The 17388-nt window shown below is 48.3% G+C and overlaps 1 protein-coding gene across 1 annotated transcript in view; it reads right to left on the bottom strand.

The window, feature by feature from the left end:
- The window catches only part of COLEC10 (collectin subfamily member 10), a 99347-nt gene extending 82208 nt beyond the window's left edge, over positions 1–17139 (bottom strand). The window contains exons 1-2 of the mRNA XM_069622139.1: positions 17031–17139; positions 9074–9127 (exon numbers count right to left, since the gene is read on the bottom strand). Of these exons, the coding sequence (XP_069478240.1) occupies positions 9074–9127; positions 17031–17139 (163 nt within the window). The remainder of the gene's footprint in view (positions 1–9073; positions 9128–17030) is intronic.
- Positions 17140–17388: the final 249 nt, after the last annotated feature.

The following is a 17388-nucleotide window of genomic DNA, read 5'->3' as shown; positions in this document are numbered from 1 at the left end:
CGTCATCATGTGGTTGCTCAGAGGGTAGGCACTGTCCCCTGGGGAGGTGTAAATGGTTGTGATTATTGGGGTTTGTGTATTTGTGTGTGTGACATGCATGCATGTGCAAGGGCATTTGTACTCACCTAGGAGCCATGTGTCGCCATGCTGCCCAGCTTCCAGGGCCCGGCTCAGGGCGGACATTCTGTATATGAAACTGTCATGGGTGGAGCCAGGGTAGTTTGCATAGACAGAGGTGATGATTCCCTTTGCATCGCATACCACCTGTACATTGTTGGAATGCCAGTGCTTGCGGTTTCGGTAGATGTGCTCAGTGGCCCTAGGTGGACGTAGGGCCACATGGGTGCAATCTATGGCACCGAGCACTTTGGGGAAGTGTGCCACCCTGAAAAAATCCAGGACAATGGCCTGCCTTTCTGTGGGTGTTCTGGGCATGTATATGTGCCTGCGGACTGAGGGGCGCGCTGTCATGATTGCCAGTACCTGGTGTAGGCAGCGTGACTGCGTGGCCTGTGAGACACCCCCCACTATGGCAGTAGTCCACTGAAATGACCCAGTGGCCAAAAAATGCAGGACATTGAGCACCTTCTCCAAGGGGCTCAATGCTTGGGTAGCAAAGGGTGGGGGATGTAAGGTCATCTTCCCACTCCCTGACCAGGTCTAGGATGATATGGGGTGGAAACCTATACCTGCTGTAGACCTGGTCGTCAGGCATCCCAAAAATGCTTGTCCGTGGTGCGAAAATGCGTGCCTTGGCTATTCTCCTCCTCCTGCGGTGTCCCACGATCAGTGCTGCGACAAATGGGGCATTCATCGTAGCTGTATATACGTGTTTGTTGTTTGCGCGCACTTTTATACTGTGCGCGGGGACGCTTCCGCCTGCTTTCGTGTGGTGGACGCGTTGACGCCTGTGTGCGTCTTTTGCCGTGCGCGGGTTTCCCGTATTCAAATCCATGAATACGGGTTGTTCGCGTGCGTGTGGGCGTTCCGTGTAGTTCCCTGCAGTACTTCCCCAATTACGCCTTCTTTTTCACGTGTTATTCCCCATTCCACGTGTTACGCCCACTGTTCCGCACACTTTGGTTGTGTGCGCCGTGCTATGTGCGCTTTTGCTGTGCGCGTAGCGCAAGCCGTGTGTGCCCGCGTGCGCCATGGCAGGATTTGACGCACGGACAGCGGGAAACACGTGCAGCGTCTTCCTTGAATCACATGCGTGCGCGTGCGCTGGGTTTCTCACGCTTGCGCCACCTTGCGCCTGCTTGCGCTGGGATTTTCGGCGCACGTTTGCTCCATGAATCGACCCCTAAATGTATCTCAAGTTATACCTATTTTTCAAACCTCTGCCTTTAATTCTCAACCCGAGCAGAAGACGTTAACTGCACTGAATTGTAGGTCAGTAGGTGGAAACGTGCCTACCAGAGACAACGTTGTAATCTCAAATTTGAAGTCATCTTGCGCTACGACTCAAGGACCTCAAGTGACCAGTTGTAGATGACAAGGCAACTAACCACACATAGTGTTTTAGCTCTGCCCTGTACATCTGTTCCAGTCTCTAAGAGGACTCCTAAACATATTCTATGCATATTCCCAAAACTATGGCCCTCATTACGAGGTATGCCGGTAAGGGAAAAACGATGCCGGTATGCAAATACCGGCATCATTTACCGTTCCGTAGCATTCTGACCTGGAACCCCGGTTTTAGCGGCATACCAAACAACGGTGCCGCTAATAGCGGCATAGGCGCGTACACGCGCCTCTTCAGGTTGTAAATACCGGCATGCCGGTAATAGGGGGTAATTTCAACCCACGCAAACATGCAAATACCGGTATCGCGAATCCGGTAATAACGGGCTGCATGATGCCGGCAAAACAGGCATCACGGACCACCCGCAAACAGCAAGCAAGATACAAGGCAGCTGCCACAGGTGCACACAATCCCCACAGGTGGAGTCAAAGGAGGCTGTGCCAGTATGAACTGAGCACACCCACACACCAGAACCCCCACCCCCGGTGTAGGCAATGCAGAGTTGCCCAGTACAAAAGGAGCACAACTAAACACAACACCCCTTCCTACACCAAAATGCCACCACTAGCATTTGCAAACATGGCGCAGGAGGACCTGCCTATACTGATACAACTACAGCAACAACTGCAACAACAACAACAACAACAGCAGCAAGAACAGGCAGCACAGAGAAGACACAGGAGGAGAAGGAGGTTGAGACAGGCCCATCCATTACCACCAGCGCAGCCACCAGAGCCTCGTAGGCAGCCAGCAATACCTCGCACCAGACCCAGCCCATTCAACCCTACCCCTGAGAAGATCCACACCCTATACCGGTTGGACCGTGACACCATCACCACCATAGTGCACATGATACAGAACGACATTGCCAGCCACATACAAATATGCACTGCCATCCCCCCACTACTAAAGGTGGTGTCTGTGCCACACTTCCTGGCCACATGCACCTACCAACACACAGTGGGCCAGCTGCATGGCATTTCACAAACACTATTTTCATGTATGCTTAACCAAGTGCTGGATGCCCTCCTGAAGCACGGAAGCACCCACATATCCCTACCACGGACTGCCCACGAGATAGCCGAAACCAAAGTAGGCTCCCATGCACTGGCAGGCATGCCCAATTGTGTCGGTGCCATCGACTGCACCCATGTGGAATTGATAGTCCCCCATGCCATAGAGGCCGTGTACCGCAATCGCAAACAATACCACTCCATCAATGTGCAAATGGTATGTGACTCCTGGATGAACACATGATGCAATGTTACTGGATAAATCCACGGTACCCCATCAAATGGAGCGACATGCCGGACCACGTGCCTGGCTGCTTGGTGAGTTGCACAACCGTCCCATGGCAGTGCTTTGGGGTACTGATGTGTGGGGATGCATGAGGGGGGGGCAATACTGCACCTGGGTTGGAATAGCCGGTGATTGGAGAATGCATGCAGAGCCAAACACTGCTGACCTGAACCAGTCAAACGGTACATGACACTTCACTGGGTCACAGATCACAAATAATGCATATCAATGAGAACAAGTAAGAGGCACAACCAGGCCACCATGGTGATGGCAAGCAATGCATGAATGAACAGGACGGCAAGTGTGGCTATGTGGGCAGTGTGACCATGCATAGTAAATAATGAACAGCATACATTGAAGTCAAAACATTGTTGCACTACCACAGCATATCTGCCTCAGCATGCATGATTACACCCTGCATCATCTATTGAATGCCAACCAGACTACCACACCTCATGACAGTACAGATTGCACCTAGATAACATTTTTTCATGCTTACAGGGACATGTGCATGGCCACACCAAATAGCTGGCGGCATGACTGTGCTCCCTGAATTACGGGAGTTCAGAGTGACACACACCTATTTGAATCTGCTTACAGGTGATGGACGATATCCCTTGAGGCCGTGGCTACACACCTCTGTGCTTAACCTGCAGAATGGCCATGAGGAGGAGTACAATCGTGTGCACACCCGTCCCCGTGTTGTCATTGAGCAGACCTTTGGCCTCAGCAGGTCTGGTGGGGCACTCCTATATAGGCCTGAGAAGGTGGCAGAGATCACCATGGCCTGTGTCATGCTGCACGACATGTACGTCCGGAGAAATGTACCATTGTCACCTGACATTGACATGCATGGGCCGGTTGAGGATGAGGAGGATGGAGACGGAGGTGAAGTAGCCCCACTGCCAGTACGTGATGCACGCGATGGCCATGCTGTACGGCAAGCACGAAGTCAAGTATACTTCTGAAACACAGGGACTATGAAAGACTTGTGTCAGTCAGACACTGGGCCAATGTAAACATTCACACAGGGAATGTTGGGAGTTGGGCACTGAACACTGTAACACATTAAATGGATGCACACGAAAAATAACAATGTCCAGCCATGGATTTTTCTTCTCACAACTTGTGTATTATTTAAAACTGCAAAAATGTGCCCACTCCCCCCTCCCAGACCCCCCAACAAACTCCCTCACCCACCCCACAAACCCCAGAAAATACCCCAACAAACTCCCTCACCCACCCCACAAACCCCAGAAAATACCCCAACAAACTACCTCACCCACCCCACAGATCCCAAATGTCCCCATGTGTGCAACAAACAGTGTTCCCTTCACCAATGTAGTTCTTCACATTGTCATTTCCCATACTGTTATTTCTTTTTGACTTTTGGGTCTGGGGGTGCCATGGCAGAGCGCCGTGCGCTCCTCCGCGTTAACCGCACAGGGCTCAATTGCACCGAGGTGGAAGGGGTTGTTGTAGTGGAGGTGTCTATTGTCAGTCCCATGGCTGGGCCAAGGTGTGGCCGCTGCATTTGCGGGATGTTTGCAATAAGGGCCTGCGTAAGTGACCCCATGCACTCCCTGAATGCACACGTAGATGCCTCCACAGCAGCTGTATTGGCTGCAATGGCCGTGGCTATGGCCCTCATGGCCTCATTCCCAGCGTCGACCTGTTGATGCATGATTTGCAGCATGGACTCTTGGCGGGCCTCTACCCTTGCCAGGCGAGCCTCGAAGGAGGTGTCGGCCGCAGGTGTACTGTGGCTGGCAGGGTGGTGGCTGGCAGGGTGGTGGCTGGCAGGGTGGTGGAAGGCACCTGCGTGGGGTCCTCATCCTGGGCACTGTCCTCCTGGAAGATCCCAATGTCTGATTCTCCAAGGTCAGAGTCATGGAGACACGGATCGTCCAGGCTCTCAGACTCCGCAGGTGGGTGGGGGCTGGCAATGGGGCTTGGGGTGGGTGTTCCAGACATGATTCCGGCCTCATCATCCACCTCTGTGAACACAACGTCCGTGGTGGCTGGCGGAACGGCTCCCACTGTTGTGAGTGCCTGCTGCTGTTCTGTTGCTGCAGGTGCCCCCTGCAGGGTTGATGCCTTGCGTGGCACACTGGGTGTTGCTGCAGGCATTTTCTTGGAAGAGGGGGTGGCGGTGGCCCTGGTCCCTTTGCGTGCACTGGATGTACTCGCACCCCTGTACTGTGTTCCACCTTCCTCATCGGTGCATGGGAGATAGAAGAGATGCAGGTCATCAGTGATGTTGTCAAATGGCAGCTGGATGTATTGCGGTGTGATATGTTCATACATTCAGGCATCATTTCATTTCTGGTGTGTGGCATTTGGTGTACTGAGGGGACATGTTGGCAATCAATGCATGGCTGGTGGCATAGCATTGGTTTAGTGTCTGTGTGGTGGGTCCCATGGGCTTGGTTGGTTCATGTTGCACCTCTGTTGGGATTGGAATTTTCACTCAGCATGCGTGTGGTGCAGGGTGTGGCACTCATTATTCTATGGATGTGTTGATGTAGCCTTGGAACATGCATTGCCTTGCTTAGTCTAACTTGCACATCACTTGTGCCACATCATATTTTGGTATACGTGGATGTGATGGTTCACTCACCTTCCTCTGTGGTAGTTGCAGTGCCGACCTCCTGTTCTCCTATTCCCTCTATGGATTTTGGGTCAATGAATGCACTTGCTGTCTCCTCCCATGCGGTGAGCTTCACAGGGGAATGTGGGCCACCGCCTGTCGCCATTGCGGCCCTCCTGTTCTCCGCCAGGATCTTCCTGACCCAGAGGCGGAGGTCGTCTCAGTGCTTCCGGCAGTCACGTACACTACTTGGGGTGCTCCCCACTGCCGACACCCTCTGAGCAACCTCCTGCCAGACCTGTTTTTTTTTGGTTTGGGTCGCATGCTTGAGGTCTGTGCTCCTAATTGTGTCTGCATGCTGTTCGAGGGTGTTAGCAAGCATAGTGAGTTCAGCATCAGAAAAACGCTGCTTCCTCTTCCTTTGGGAGGATTTACTGGTGGCCTGCGACATCCTGCTTCAGTTGTGTCACACAACAACACGAGTGTAGTGGTGGTTATGGAGGATGGCAATGGATTGTGTTTTTAAAGATGGCCGCCAGCTCATTTCCTGTTCCTGCGCGATGACGTAATTTCCGGGTCCTTTTTTGCAACCACGGTAATACCGTGCCGGTATTACCGTGCCGATGTTTAGTGGTTGTTATGATGCGGTTAGGGAATGGGCGGTACTCGCAATGCCGGTATAGGGGGGTTGGTGGCCCGTTACCGGTATGGCGGTTTTGCCACTACCGGCATGGGGTAACGCGCGTTTTCGCGCACTCGTAATCACCCGCTGTTAGCGGGTTCATACGGGCACGGACTCGCGCGTTCCGGCATGCCGGTGATGGACACGCTGTTACCGGGATACTCGTAACGAGGGCCTATGACTTCCTTCCTGATAAAGACACCTGCTCATCTGTATGGCCTGTACCACCGGGGGCTTGAGCAGTTTCTCACACAGCCACTGCATGATATCAGATGTTCAATAAAAGAAACATCATTTTTTAGATAGATGATATGCTGAAAGTATGGATCTACTTTTACTCTTCTCTATGTCTTTTCACCGCCAGATGAGTTATCTTTTCACCTGTCAGCTTCATGTAGAGGTAGATGGGTAATTATGAGCAAGGGGATGCATTCCACAAAGGGTGACATCTGCTAGGGACGGGAGCATATCTCATGTTGTTTATGATGTCACTGGAACCTTGTGGTGAAATGAACACTGTTGTTGATAGGTACCCAGCTACACTGTTAAGTTGTACATGCCCTCTCAGCATCCCTTCCCATGCCCCTGAGCTGTTGCTGTGGGCCAATACAGTACACAGGGGCACCAGGGACACATAGATATCATGGGCTTAAATAGAGTACCCACCTCCTTCGGGTGTCACTTTCTTCACACCTCACACCACAGAGTTCCGGGAGTGAGCAGAAACATTGTAATGTTGCCCTGCTGTGGGACTCAGAAGTAAAATATGATTTCCATATGCCATTATCATTCAGTGGTGGCTCGGTAGTTAGGGGCTAGGGGGGCAGTTCATTCTACCCGCTCCTTAAAGTGAATTTTTTAAATTTTGGAAATCATCTACACATATTCATATTCTTTTCAAATGCAATGACTGGTCTCCGAAATGCCCTTCACAGACCTGTGCGTGCGCACAGGCTGGAATCATCAGCTGCCCAGACCCTGACTCATCCAGAACTCTGTTAAGGGCTTGAGGCAGACTTGCTGTGATGTCACACCATTCGCTGTGCACAAAGGGTGCTGGAAAACCGGTTCACCACTCCCTCTCCCTACCTGTTTCAGGTCAAGGCAAAGTCAGAGTGCAGACCCCACCACCACCCTAATTACTGGGCAGGCAAAAGGAGGGGTGAGTCGGGTTCTTCCCGATTCTTGCCTCTGCCTGCATGCGCCATATGTGCTGCTAAGAGGCCAGGCGAAGAGACGGGGACACACCATCAGGTAAGTACTGAAAATAAAATAAATCTTTTTGGGAATGTGTATATATTTTTGTTGGAGTGAGTTTGAAGAAGAGTGACTGTGTGTGTTAGTGAGTGAGAGATAGAAAATGTTTGTGCACGTGCATTTAATATGTTTGTGTGTGTGTGTGTTTGTATGGGTCATGCAATGCGTGTGTGTGTATGGGTCATGCAATGCGTGTGCGTGTGACGTTGAGGTTTCTCAAATGTACATCAGGCATCCCTCCAACACCATATGTTTGGCAGGGGCCTGCCACACACCATGGACATGTTATTTACAGAGCAATATTACCATCACTGGACACAGACAGCATGAGCGGTCTTATACTGGCACATACTTGTATTATTAGGCACAGCCAACATTAGTGTTCTTACAGTAGCAGATGTGGAAATGTTAAGCACAGCCAACATGAGTAATCTTATAATGTCAATTACTGGCATCACTAGGCACATCCAACATGAATCTTCCTACGGTGTTAAATACTGGCTTTATTAGGCATAGCAAGCGTAAGTTTTCTTGTAGTGGCAAATACTGGCATTAGTGAGCGTGATGTTCTTAAAGTGGCGAATACAGGCATCAATGTGCATGCCTACCACAAGTATAATTGCAGTGGCAAATACTGGCATTATTGGGTACAGCCAGGGAACATGAGTGCTCATACAGTGGTAAGACTGCCATAACGGGACACAGCTAACATGAAAGGTCTTAAAGTGGCAATCAAAAAATAAAAACAATTAAAATGGAAATTCTGGCTTATTGGGCACAGCCACCATAAATATGTCTATACAATGGCAGTACTGCTATGTATTGGCACGCTCACTTTGAAATTGAGTTCTTACAGTAGCAAAACTGGCATGATTGGGCACAGCCAACATGTGCGTGTTCTTACTATGCCAATAATGGCATACACTGGCATAGTCAGAATTAAAATGAAAATGCCTTCTTACAGTGGTAAAATGTTGTCATATATTTGAGGCAAAAGCATCATTTAGTGTGTTTTGCAGTGACAAAACTGACAAATATTCCGGAGATGCATTGAAAAATGTTCCTTTATACAGACATCTACTCATAATTAGGTGATTCTTTGAAAAAAGGAGGTATCTAAAATACCACATTTGCTTACCGCTACCACCATAATGCGGCCCTCTTTGCGAGTCTTGCGTTGAAATGCAGGTGCCTGGCACCCGACTGCATGTCCACTGCAGCAGCCTGCAGTGCAGCAGGAAAAAAGTGCTGTGGGGGCAGAATTCTCAGAAATAACGCAGCACAAAGGCAGAAACCAGGGGATCAATATGTTGCGTGTGATGTTTTGATGGGTTACTCCTGTCCAATTACTGCACATTGATTAACCATCATGGGCCTCCTGTGGTTTGGGGTAAGCCCTGCCCCACTGTCCTAGAAAGTGAAAATATCCCCGTTGTGCAGTTTCCGCGCTATCCTATGTATTCCCTTCCGGGAGTGTCCTGTTCTGTTACTTGGGCCTTCTGCCCATTACCGCTGGTCTGGGGGCCCGCGGCCTTCCTCGGCCCCGGTGCTATGGTTCATAGTTGATCATTAAGCGTCATCCTATTACTTCGATCCTAGTAACACGGAACCTCAGTACTGTTCGAAATACGCCCAATATTATAAACATGGAGATGCAGTGTGCTCACAGAACATGTCCTTCAATCCAAAATATGAAAATAAAAGTAAAATAATAAAATACCTGTTTTTCCTTTCCTTCCAGGAAGTCCAAATAGACCTTTGTACCCCTTGTCACCTAAATAGAACACAAAATAGTTACATAGCTACATCAGAAAGCAGAAAGGTGTTTTAACTTGTGTTCTAATTATTCAGCAAAGTGAACCATGTCCAGTTGCCAAAAGAGGAATTAATTTTGTGACTTAACAGAGAACATACATGCTATCAGTGTGCATAGAGGTCTGTAATGTCATTTCTCAGCAATGTTTCTCTAGGTCATAGGAAGTGCGCCATTTTGAATCCTAGTTCAGCTTGACCTTATTGTGCGGCCTATCTCGTGCTGCTTTGGGCTGGGCCTGCTCCTTGGAGCCGTCTAGACACGGTCAGCATAAGATCCAACCTCTTCCTACAGAAATAAAGTCAGGTTCACCAGGATACAAAAAGATAACTAGCCATGGTCAGTATTTTACTTATATCATTCATCACTCATAAAGCACAACTTTCACCATTGCCATGGCTTCTTGGCACAGGCTTGGCTGTCATGGCCGCGCATGCTTTGATGACAGATCATAACCCTCTACCTCAAACCTGTCCCTCATCACCTTATTTACTCCTTTAAGGTATTCTTTGACACATGACAGAGGCCTTTGAAAGATTGTGTTGCCCTAGCGCCTGCCCCTGGAATGTTCTACAGGAGCCCGCCAGCCCCTCATTCCTCCTGAGTTCCCTAATCCAAGAACAATCAATCTGTCGTCGCCACACGGGCTGGGCAAGAGGAAGGTGATGTGAGAGGATCTTGCAGTAATTTGGGATTACACAACAACCCCCACCCTCGTCACTTGCCTGACACCTTTGAGGACATACCCGGGAACCGAACAACAGTGCAGTTCCAAGTACAATATAACATCATCTGTTCTGTGTACAGCCCACCCTGAACCAGTGTCACTGAACTGAACATTGATTTGGCTACTGAGGGATCGTCAGACCCTTGGAACAACACTTTGTATGGTTCAGTGAAAGATGAGGGAGAAGCCCATTTGGCTGCTCTGAAAATATCTTGCAATGAAGTCCCCTGGCCTCCAACCACGGCGCAGCCACTGGTCTCCTGGACCTGCCCTGTATTATGACAGGAAGGAAAGACTCCGCTGCCTCGTCCCCTTATCTAAGCATTGTGCCTGAGGCTTTTCTTCTGAGACCTGTTCCCAGTTTCCTTTCAAGGATACTCTTCTCATTTAGCCACTAGCAATACAGCACCCCCTCTTAGAAGGGAAGTGTTGATATAGCTGGAATGCACTAATCCCTTCTGAGAATGTGAGGTTTATTTTTACATTTGGAACAAAGCCCACTCTTTCTTCTCTGAGTAGGAGAATCTGACTGGTGAGTGCTAGTTATTATTATTATTATTATTATTATTATTATTATTATTATTAGTGCTAGGCTTCCTGAAAGCCTTCATATTGGAGCCACTGGACATTAAGGGTCTCGACAGTGAGGCTCTCATGGAAGCCTCCCAGTAGCAAGTCCAGTATCCTTGGGATGGAAATACAGGGGGTGAATACCTCCAGCACTGCACCACAAGCGAAATAAAGCCCATTGGCGTGTGTTTTCCCTGCTTATGCAGGGCATCCTAGAACTGTGTACAGCCTCTGCTGCCACGGCCCATAGCCCTAGCTCCAGCCCAATAGCGAAACCTTGATACCAAGAGCTTGAGTTTGAGCCCTTCCTGAACTGGGTTCCACTAAGCTGAGGTACTGAGAGAGGAAGCATCAGGAGATGAAGATTCTGGGACACCAGAAGCCCTAGAAGGAGAGGGAGACACCTCCTTCTGGGCTAATTAGGTACCACCATGATTTCCTCTGCCTTTTTCCTTATTATTGTGTGAAGAATCTTGAGGATCAGGGGAAAAAGAGGCTCTGGAAACAATAGAAAGGTACTGCTGCATTGTATTTGGCTGCGAATAAGTCAATTTGCAATTTCAAAGAAAATGCCCTGCTGGACAGCAACAATTCAGTGATGGTGGGAATTTCTTGCTTAGTCCAGCCGCCACAATTTTCTGCGTCCCCAGAATGTGGGTTGCTGTAAGTGAGATTATCCATTACACCTAATCAAACATCTTATCAACCAAAAGAATCAAGGAATGCACCCTCTGTTCCAGTAAAAATGGGTCCCCTCGTTTTCTGTGCGCAGTCTGGCTGCTTTGCTATGCATCTGTGGTTGAACAGCACTAATGCTCCATGGACGGCCACCATCTCTCTCCTGTTGTAGGACCAGGCTCTTTCTGATGATAGTCAAGCCCATCGTTAGTGCCACCATCCCAAATGGCTGTCACCTATAGTTAGCAGGACTGAGTCTGAGGTGTCCAATGGCATTTTCCTGTTCAAGCTCTCAGGGTTCATCCCCCAGTGCAGTTGTAAGAATATTGTGCTTTCCATAGGCATCGGATCTTCATAGCTGGTGCTCCCAGGGAACCAGTGGCTCAGGATATGGTTGATAATGTGTTAGAAATGCTGTCTTGTCTGGGGAATGAGCGAGCTCGTGGCTGCCTGCACTCCCTGGCCCCTTAGATATGTCCTGGTCATAGGTTTCTGGTGAGCTGGCAGCTTTGCAAAGTGTTGTATTTGATTGCATCTTCTTGCTGGTAGCAGGAGGACCATGGAACCAATGTATAACACTAAGCACACCTATGTCTTATCAAGTGTAGGTAATTGTTAGGGTGTGTTGTAATATTAATCACTGAAAAGGTTTACAGAAGATTAGAAGTGTGGGGAAGATAGTCTCAACCTTGGCATCTAGGTTGGAAGTAATATGGAAAAGGAGGATGTTCCCAAAGTGGGGAACTCCCATCCCCTGCACACTATCTGCTATCTGTATGCTAGCTGCATGCATGAGTTGGCCGGGTAGAGAAGTCACTGTCTGGCCGTGCCCCTGACGGCCCGCCCCAGGGCGAGTTGGGATGGGCAATAAAAAGAAAATCCCTCCATGGCAGCCTGGAGCCTGGGAGGGAAGTCTGCCCCACCCTCAGGGGTTGGGGCAGTGAAGAAAGCCCTGTGCTACAGGAGCAGCGCAGGTGAAGACAAGTCCCAGGCCGCTCTGTTATCGCTGCCCGGGTGAAGGCAGGACCCGGGCTTGCTCCTTCATTGTGGACCAGGTGAAGAAGTGGCCTGCGGGATGTCAGCTGGAGCCCTAGTGCGTACGTAGTCCACCCCATCTACAGTCTGATGCAATGCAGAGGGGGCGAGGCCACTGTGCCACAAGCTCCGCCAGGGGCAAGGCAGTGATGATGGGTGTGTCTCCATGGAAAATGGGACACCGCCTGAAGAAAAGAAGATGCCAGGACATGGCAGAGATCGTGGGCAGGCCCCCTGGGCATGGGTCTGCATCTTTATTTTCTAATAAAGGGGTGATGGGGCACAACCATGATCCTGGGCAGTCCCCCAGGCATGGCGTTCCCCAAGTAGAGGATTAAGGGCTGCGGGAGAGGCTGTGAATGTTACAGTCCCCCACCTGGGTATGCGGGTCACCTAAAGACCTTTTGGGTACCTGGGCATGCTCAGCGAGTTCTGGTGGCCCCAGAAGAATAGACTGGGACGGAACCAACCCCTAATGTCATCAGGAGGCAGCACCAGACTCCAACAAGCAGTGCAGCATCACCCAGAGGTATTGAAAAGCGGTGGTGTGTCAAATAATGGTTTCTTTGTTGTGTTTTTTGTATGCCTACATGCATATCTACTTGTATAGGTATAGTTGTATAGATTGTAAGTAGTGGGCTGTAAATGTTAGATGTGTATAGGAAATGTTAATGGCTAATTTGGGTAATGTGTATAGTGATATTTATAATGAATACTAGTGTTTGGGTATAGAGGTATGTAACCAAGGGGCTGGAAGGCATAGATGGTGTGTGTACCTTGGCATGATGCCGATAAGGAAAGTGGCAGCCTGCCAGAGGCTGCCTAGGGGTGGACCGATACACTGAGGCCATCCTCTGCCCTTCCTCTACAGTGGGTGGTACCAGGTGTAGGTCAGGAGTCTGTTTCATCAGTTCCACTCCATGGGTCTCTTTGTGACCCCTCTAAGGGAGGGTGGGCTAATGGGGCAGATGCCTTTCGAAAGAACTCATGCCAAGGGGAATTTCGAAGGGGGTTAGTAATTAGAAGCGTAGGAACGTTTTACAAGAAGAGTTTGTGTTATAAATAAAGAGGGGTCTCATTGGGCTCTCTAAAGAAATCCACCTTGGTGTCTGTGTCTCATGAAGGAGTTAAATAAGGACTTGGGGCATAGCCCATCCCCTGGTAACTTCGGTGTGATTTGCAGGTGCAGAGCCCCTCTCAGTCCAGCTGGTTTGGGGGTGAGGGGGTCTCGGTAGGCACTTCTCCTGGTCTGGGGTAGGGGAGGTGTGTCCCTTGCCCAGACCAGGGCCCGGCATTGGGGGCTACACTGACCTCTAATGCTGCTGGGACTTGCAGGAGCATTTTCCCATTGAGCTGAGATGTATCTGCCCTCCCTGCCCATATGATTCTCTCTTCAACTAAAATTCAAGCATTGCCTGACAACCTGTGTCACAGAGTTAGAACACCGACAACATTCAGTATTCAAACAACAGATATCTTCCATAGTAACCACCTGCCTGCCTCCTCTCTTTTGTCTCGCCCAGGGCGTCTACTGATGTGTTCCTGCTCTGTGGAATCTGTGAACTGTATGTGCGCCACCAAGCCCCACTTGCTGTTATTAGTGCGTCTCCCCTGAGAGCCAACCCCGACCTGTTGGAGGCAGAAGCCTCTGTCTATGTGCAATCATGTAACACATATTCAGTGTAAATTAAACCACGTTTATTGAAACACCCAAGTGATGCATATCTTGTTTAATTCTGTCACGTAAAACCTCCCAAAGGTACAAGTAGGCAAATGAAAGAAGGAAATGTGTGCAGTTTGCGCAAGCCCTGTTACACAAAGGAAACAGAGCCTGTGTCTAACTTATGCAATGTGTTCACTCTACAATGTACCATCTCTTAGAAATTGTCCTTAAATATGCCAAGGCAAAATAGAACAGTTGAAAGCACGGTAAATAATGTATGTGTTAAGTTAACCTACTAACACCAGCACCTGGTGTTCTGTTTTTGCACATCATGAGAAAAATGTTCCAATGTAATTGAAGTTGAAAGCCCTACCAGGGTTCAGCCATCTTCCAGAGCAAGGCCTAACACAAGCCAGAATAATGCTGCGTGAGCACGAAAAGACCACTTTTTTGTTAGGGGCTTGTGGGATGTGGTCTAGAATACATGAACAGCAGAAAGTTCCCAAAACAAGCTACCTATAGATGTCTACATATATGTTGGAAATTCAAGATGGTGTGAGGTAGCTAAGAGTCAAAATCTTGTGTGCAACATATATCACAAGATATGAGCGAGGCAGGTATTACAAAAAATATATATTTCGTTTTATTTTCTGATGCATCATAAAAATACGGACATATAGTAGTCCATTATTAGTTTTAAAAGATTATTTCACTTTCTGCTGTTCTAACATAAGCCAGTAAACAATCCATTAATCTCTGCTGGAAACAGAGAGAAGGATTCAGAGCATATGTTTATCTTAAAATAAATACAGGGAAAATATTGTTTTGATGGTCTCTCGCCCACATTTAATGGCTGAGAGCTAGTCACATTTTGTTCTCTTTTCAGAATACAAAGGATCAAAGGATTAAAGTTCCAGACAAATTCGACATTTTGAGATAACTCAGCAACATAGCGCCATCTGTGCATTTTTAATTGATAGCGTGGATCGCAAGAGGCCTAAGCCAGCACTGCCCAAGTTAATATTTAGCTTAAATGGAGCTCCATTGCAGAGAAACATGGTTTATTTAAACTGCACAAAAAAGAAATGACTTCTTTTAACTTTTCAATGCTTTATTTGTTTTATAAACTGATTACAGCTTTGAATTCGGCAGAGCATTCCCCAGAATATAAATCTAAACATGACATATTAATATATAAATCATACTTTATAATAAAAGACAGGATGTATGTTTGTCCGAAGCCATCCTGCACACTTCGCCTCTTATCACCACTAGAGGGAGCTGTTGCAACAATAAGACTTCAAGTTCCAGGCAAACAAAATGTGTATTTGATCAATGATAAGATAAAATTAGACAGGGATACTACTTTAACAGCATACTTCAAGTTGCATACACAAGGAAATTATATACATTGTTTTTAAAAAAACAAACCGAATTTCATTTGATTGAGCACTATTTCTCTAACAAAATAAAGAACTTTTTTTTTCAATGTACTTGTGTGTTATGTAATTATTAATTGTAATATTTCTTGGTATGTATTATTATATCAATAATATTCTTCATGTACGTTTTAAACTTTATTTGACTTCGATTTACTTTATTTTGTGATCTCATGTCTACTTCGAATCATGCAGCACATGAATTGTATTACAACATTATATATTTGAGTCTAAAACCTGTAAGTGGAATCCAAGACAGTGAGGAGCAGATACAACAATTGGCCAAATGTGCTATGTTGAACTTTCAACAGATTCTGTGAGATTCTGTTTGAGGTTACTTCTCCTCCACGAATTCACATTAATTATGTTAAAATACACCACATACAATATTTACACTATGAAAATGTCTTCTTTGATGCCTCTCTATTGCTGATAACTATACCAGTGCTTCCTCCAGACAGCAGCACCTTACCGACATACTCTTTGTCATTGCCGCCCCAGGCCTATGGACCCCCATGTGGTCTCTGTTCTCTTCCTTTTTCAGATTCTCCCATTAATGGTGGCACCCGTGGGAGGCCCTCCTGGCCCCCTCCCACTCCTCTAAGACCATCATTAATTTCTAGTTAAATGGCATCATCTTGGTCCACCACCCACTGGCAAATCATCTCATCTTTGAAAGATGGTTCCTGCGCCGTATCAACTTCCTTAACTCTCCTGCTATCCCTTCTCACGCCTCTCTGGCTCCTCTGCCGCTTCCTTCCTCTGCCACCTCTTCAGCACCCCCTGCTCCTTCTCTGGCCACCCTGTTGCCTCTATCCACTGCCCCCACCCCCCTCTGGCACTCTCTTCTCCCTCTCTGACTACCTTGCCTTCTCTTCCTTTCTCCTCTGCCCATCCTCAGGCACCTCCAACACTTCTGCAAGGTGTACATCTCGTCTGTACCCTTCCCCGGAAGTCCTTCAAATGTGACAACCTGCTCCAAATCGCTACTTTCAACTATCGCTGAGCTGTCAAACACTGCTCTGAAATCTGCCGCCTCCGATTTGGATGTACTCAGTCTCACCGAGACTTGGTTCATAGCCAGCTCTGTCACAAGTTTCGACACTCTCTTTCCCAATGGCTACAAGATCCTCTCCATACCCAGAACCAACTGTCCCGAGGGGTGTAGCATTCGTTTTACCAGAGTGGATCCCTGCTTCTATCATTCCAATGCAGCACTACTCCTCCTTTGAGTGCATGGTCTGCAAGCATTCTATCTCTCCTTGCCTCTCTCTAACTGTGGCCATGATCTACAAGCCGCCTGGCCAGGTCGCCTCTTCATCTCTGAGTGGGCTCAACTCTCCTCCTTGCTCCTTGCCCATACCACTCAACTTCTCCTCCTCCGAGACTTGAACATCCACCTGGATGCAACCAGCCCTTCTTTAGCACTCTTTCGCAACATCTGCGATTCTCTCTCTCTGTATTCTTCCCTCTGACCCTACTCACTCTGCAGGGCCCACCCTGGATGTTCTGATTTCCTCAGACCTCCCCTTCTATAACCCTCTCACCACTCCTCTCTCTTGAAGTGATCACTTTCTCCTTTCTTCCCACCTCTATCTTTCTTCCCTGCAGGTCAACTTGACTCCAGAACTGCTACCTACATTGTTGGTCATTCGACCCATGAAGCCTGTGTCAGTTGAGACTTTCCCCACTACTTTCTCTCGTCCTGCGGCACCTTTGGCTGACTCACACCCTGACACAGTCCTCTCTAACCTTCATCTCTCTCTATATCTAACCCTTTGGATGTCCTTGCCCCTGTCATGAGGATCCGCTTGAATCCAAAATCCAAGTGCAACTCTTGGTACGATTCTGACCTCGCCATCCTTAAATGCAAGTGTAGGGCGGCAGACAGGAAATGGAGGGCACCGGGCGCACCCCTTACAGACTGGCCTTCCGCCTGCTCCAAAAGCAGTACAGACTCTCTTTCCTGTCTAAGAAGAGAGCCTACATCCAAGCCTGCATCTCTGCGGCATCTAATAACTTAGCCAAACATTTCCAAATCTGCAAGGAGCTAGCCAATCCTGCTGCATTATCTGCCTCTCCTGTTCCCTCCCAGGCCCTCTGCATGGAC

Source organism: Ambystoma mexicanum, chromosome 5q (genome assembly GCF_040938575.1).
Source record: "Ambystoma mexicanum isolate Mex_15411 chromosome 5q, UKY_AmexF1_1, whole genome shotgun sequence".
Taxonomy (NCBI): Eukaryota; Metazoa; Chordata; class Amphibia; order Caudata; family Ambystomatidae; genus Ambystoma; species Ambystoma mexicanum.
Note: the sequence above shows the minus strand (reverse complement) of the source record. Positions and strands in the feature narration are given on the sequence as shown.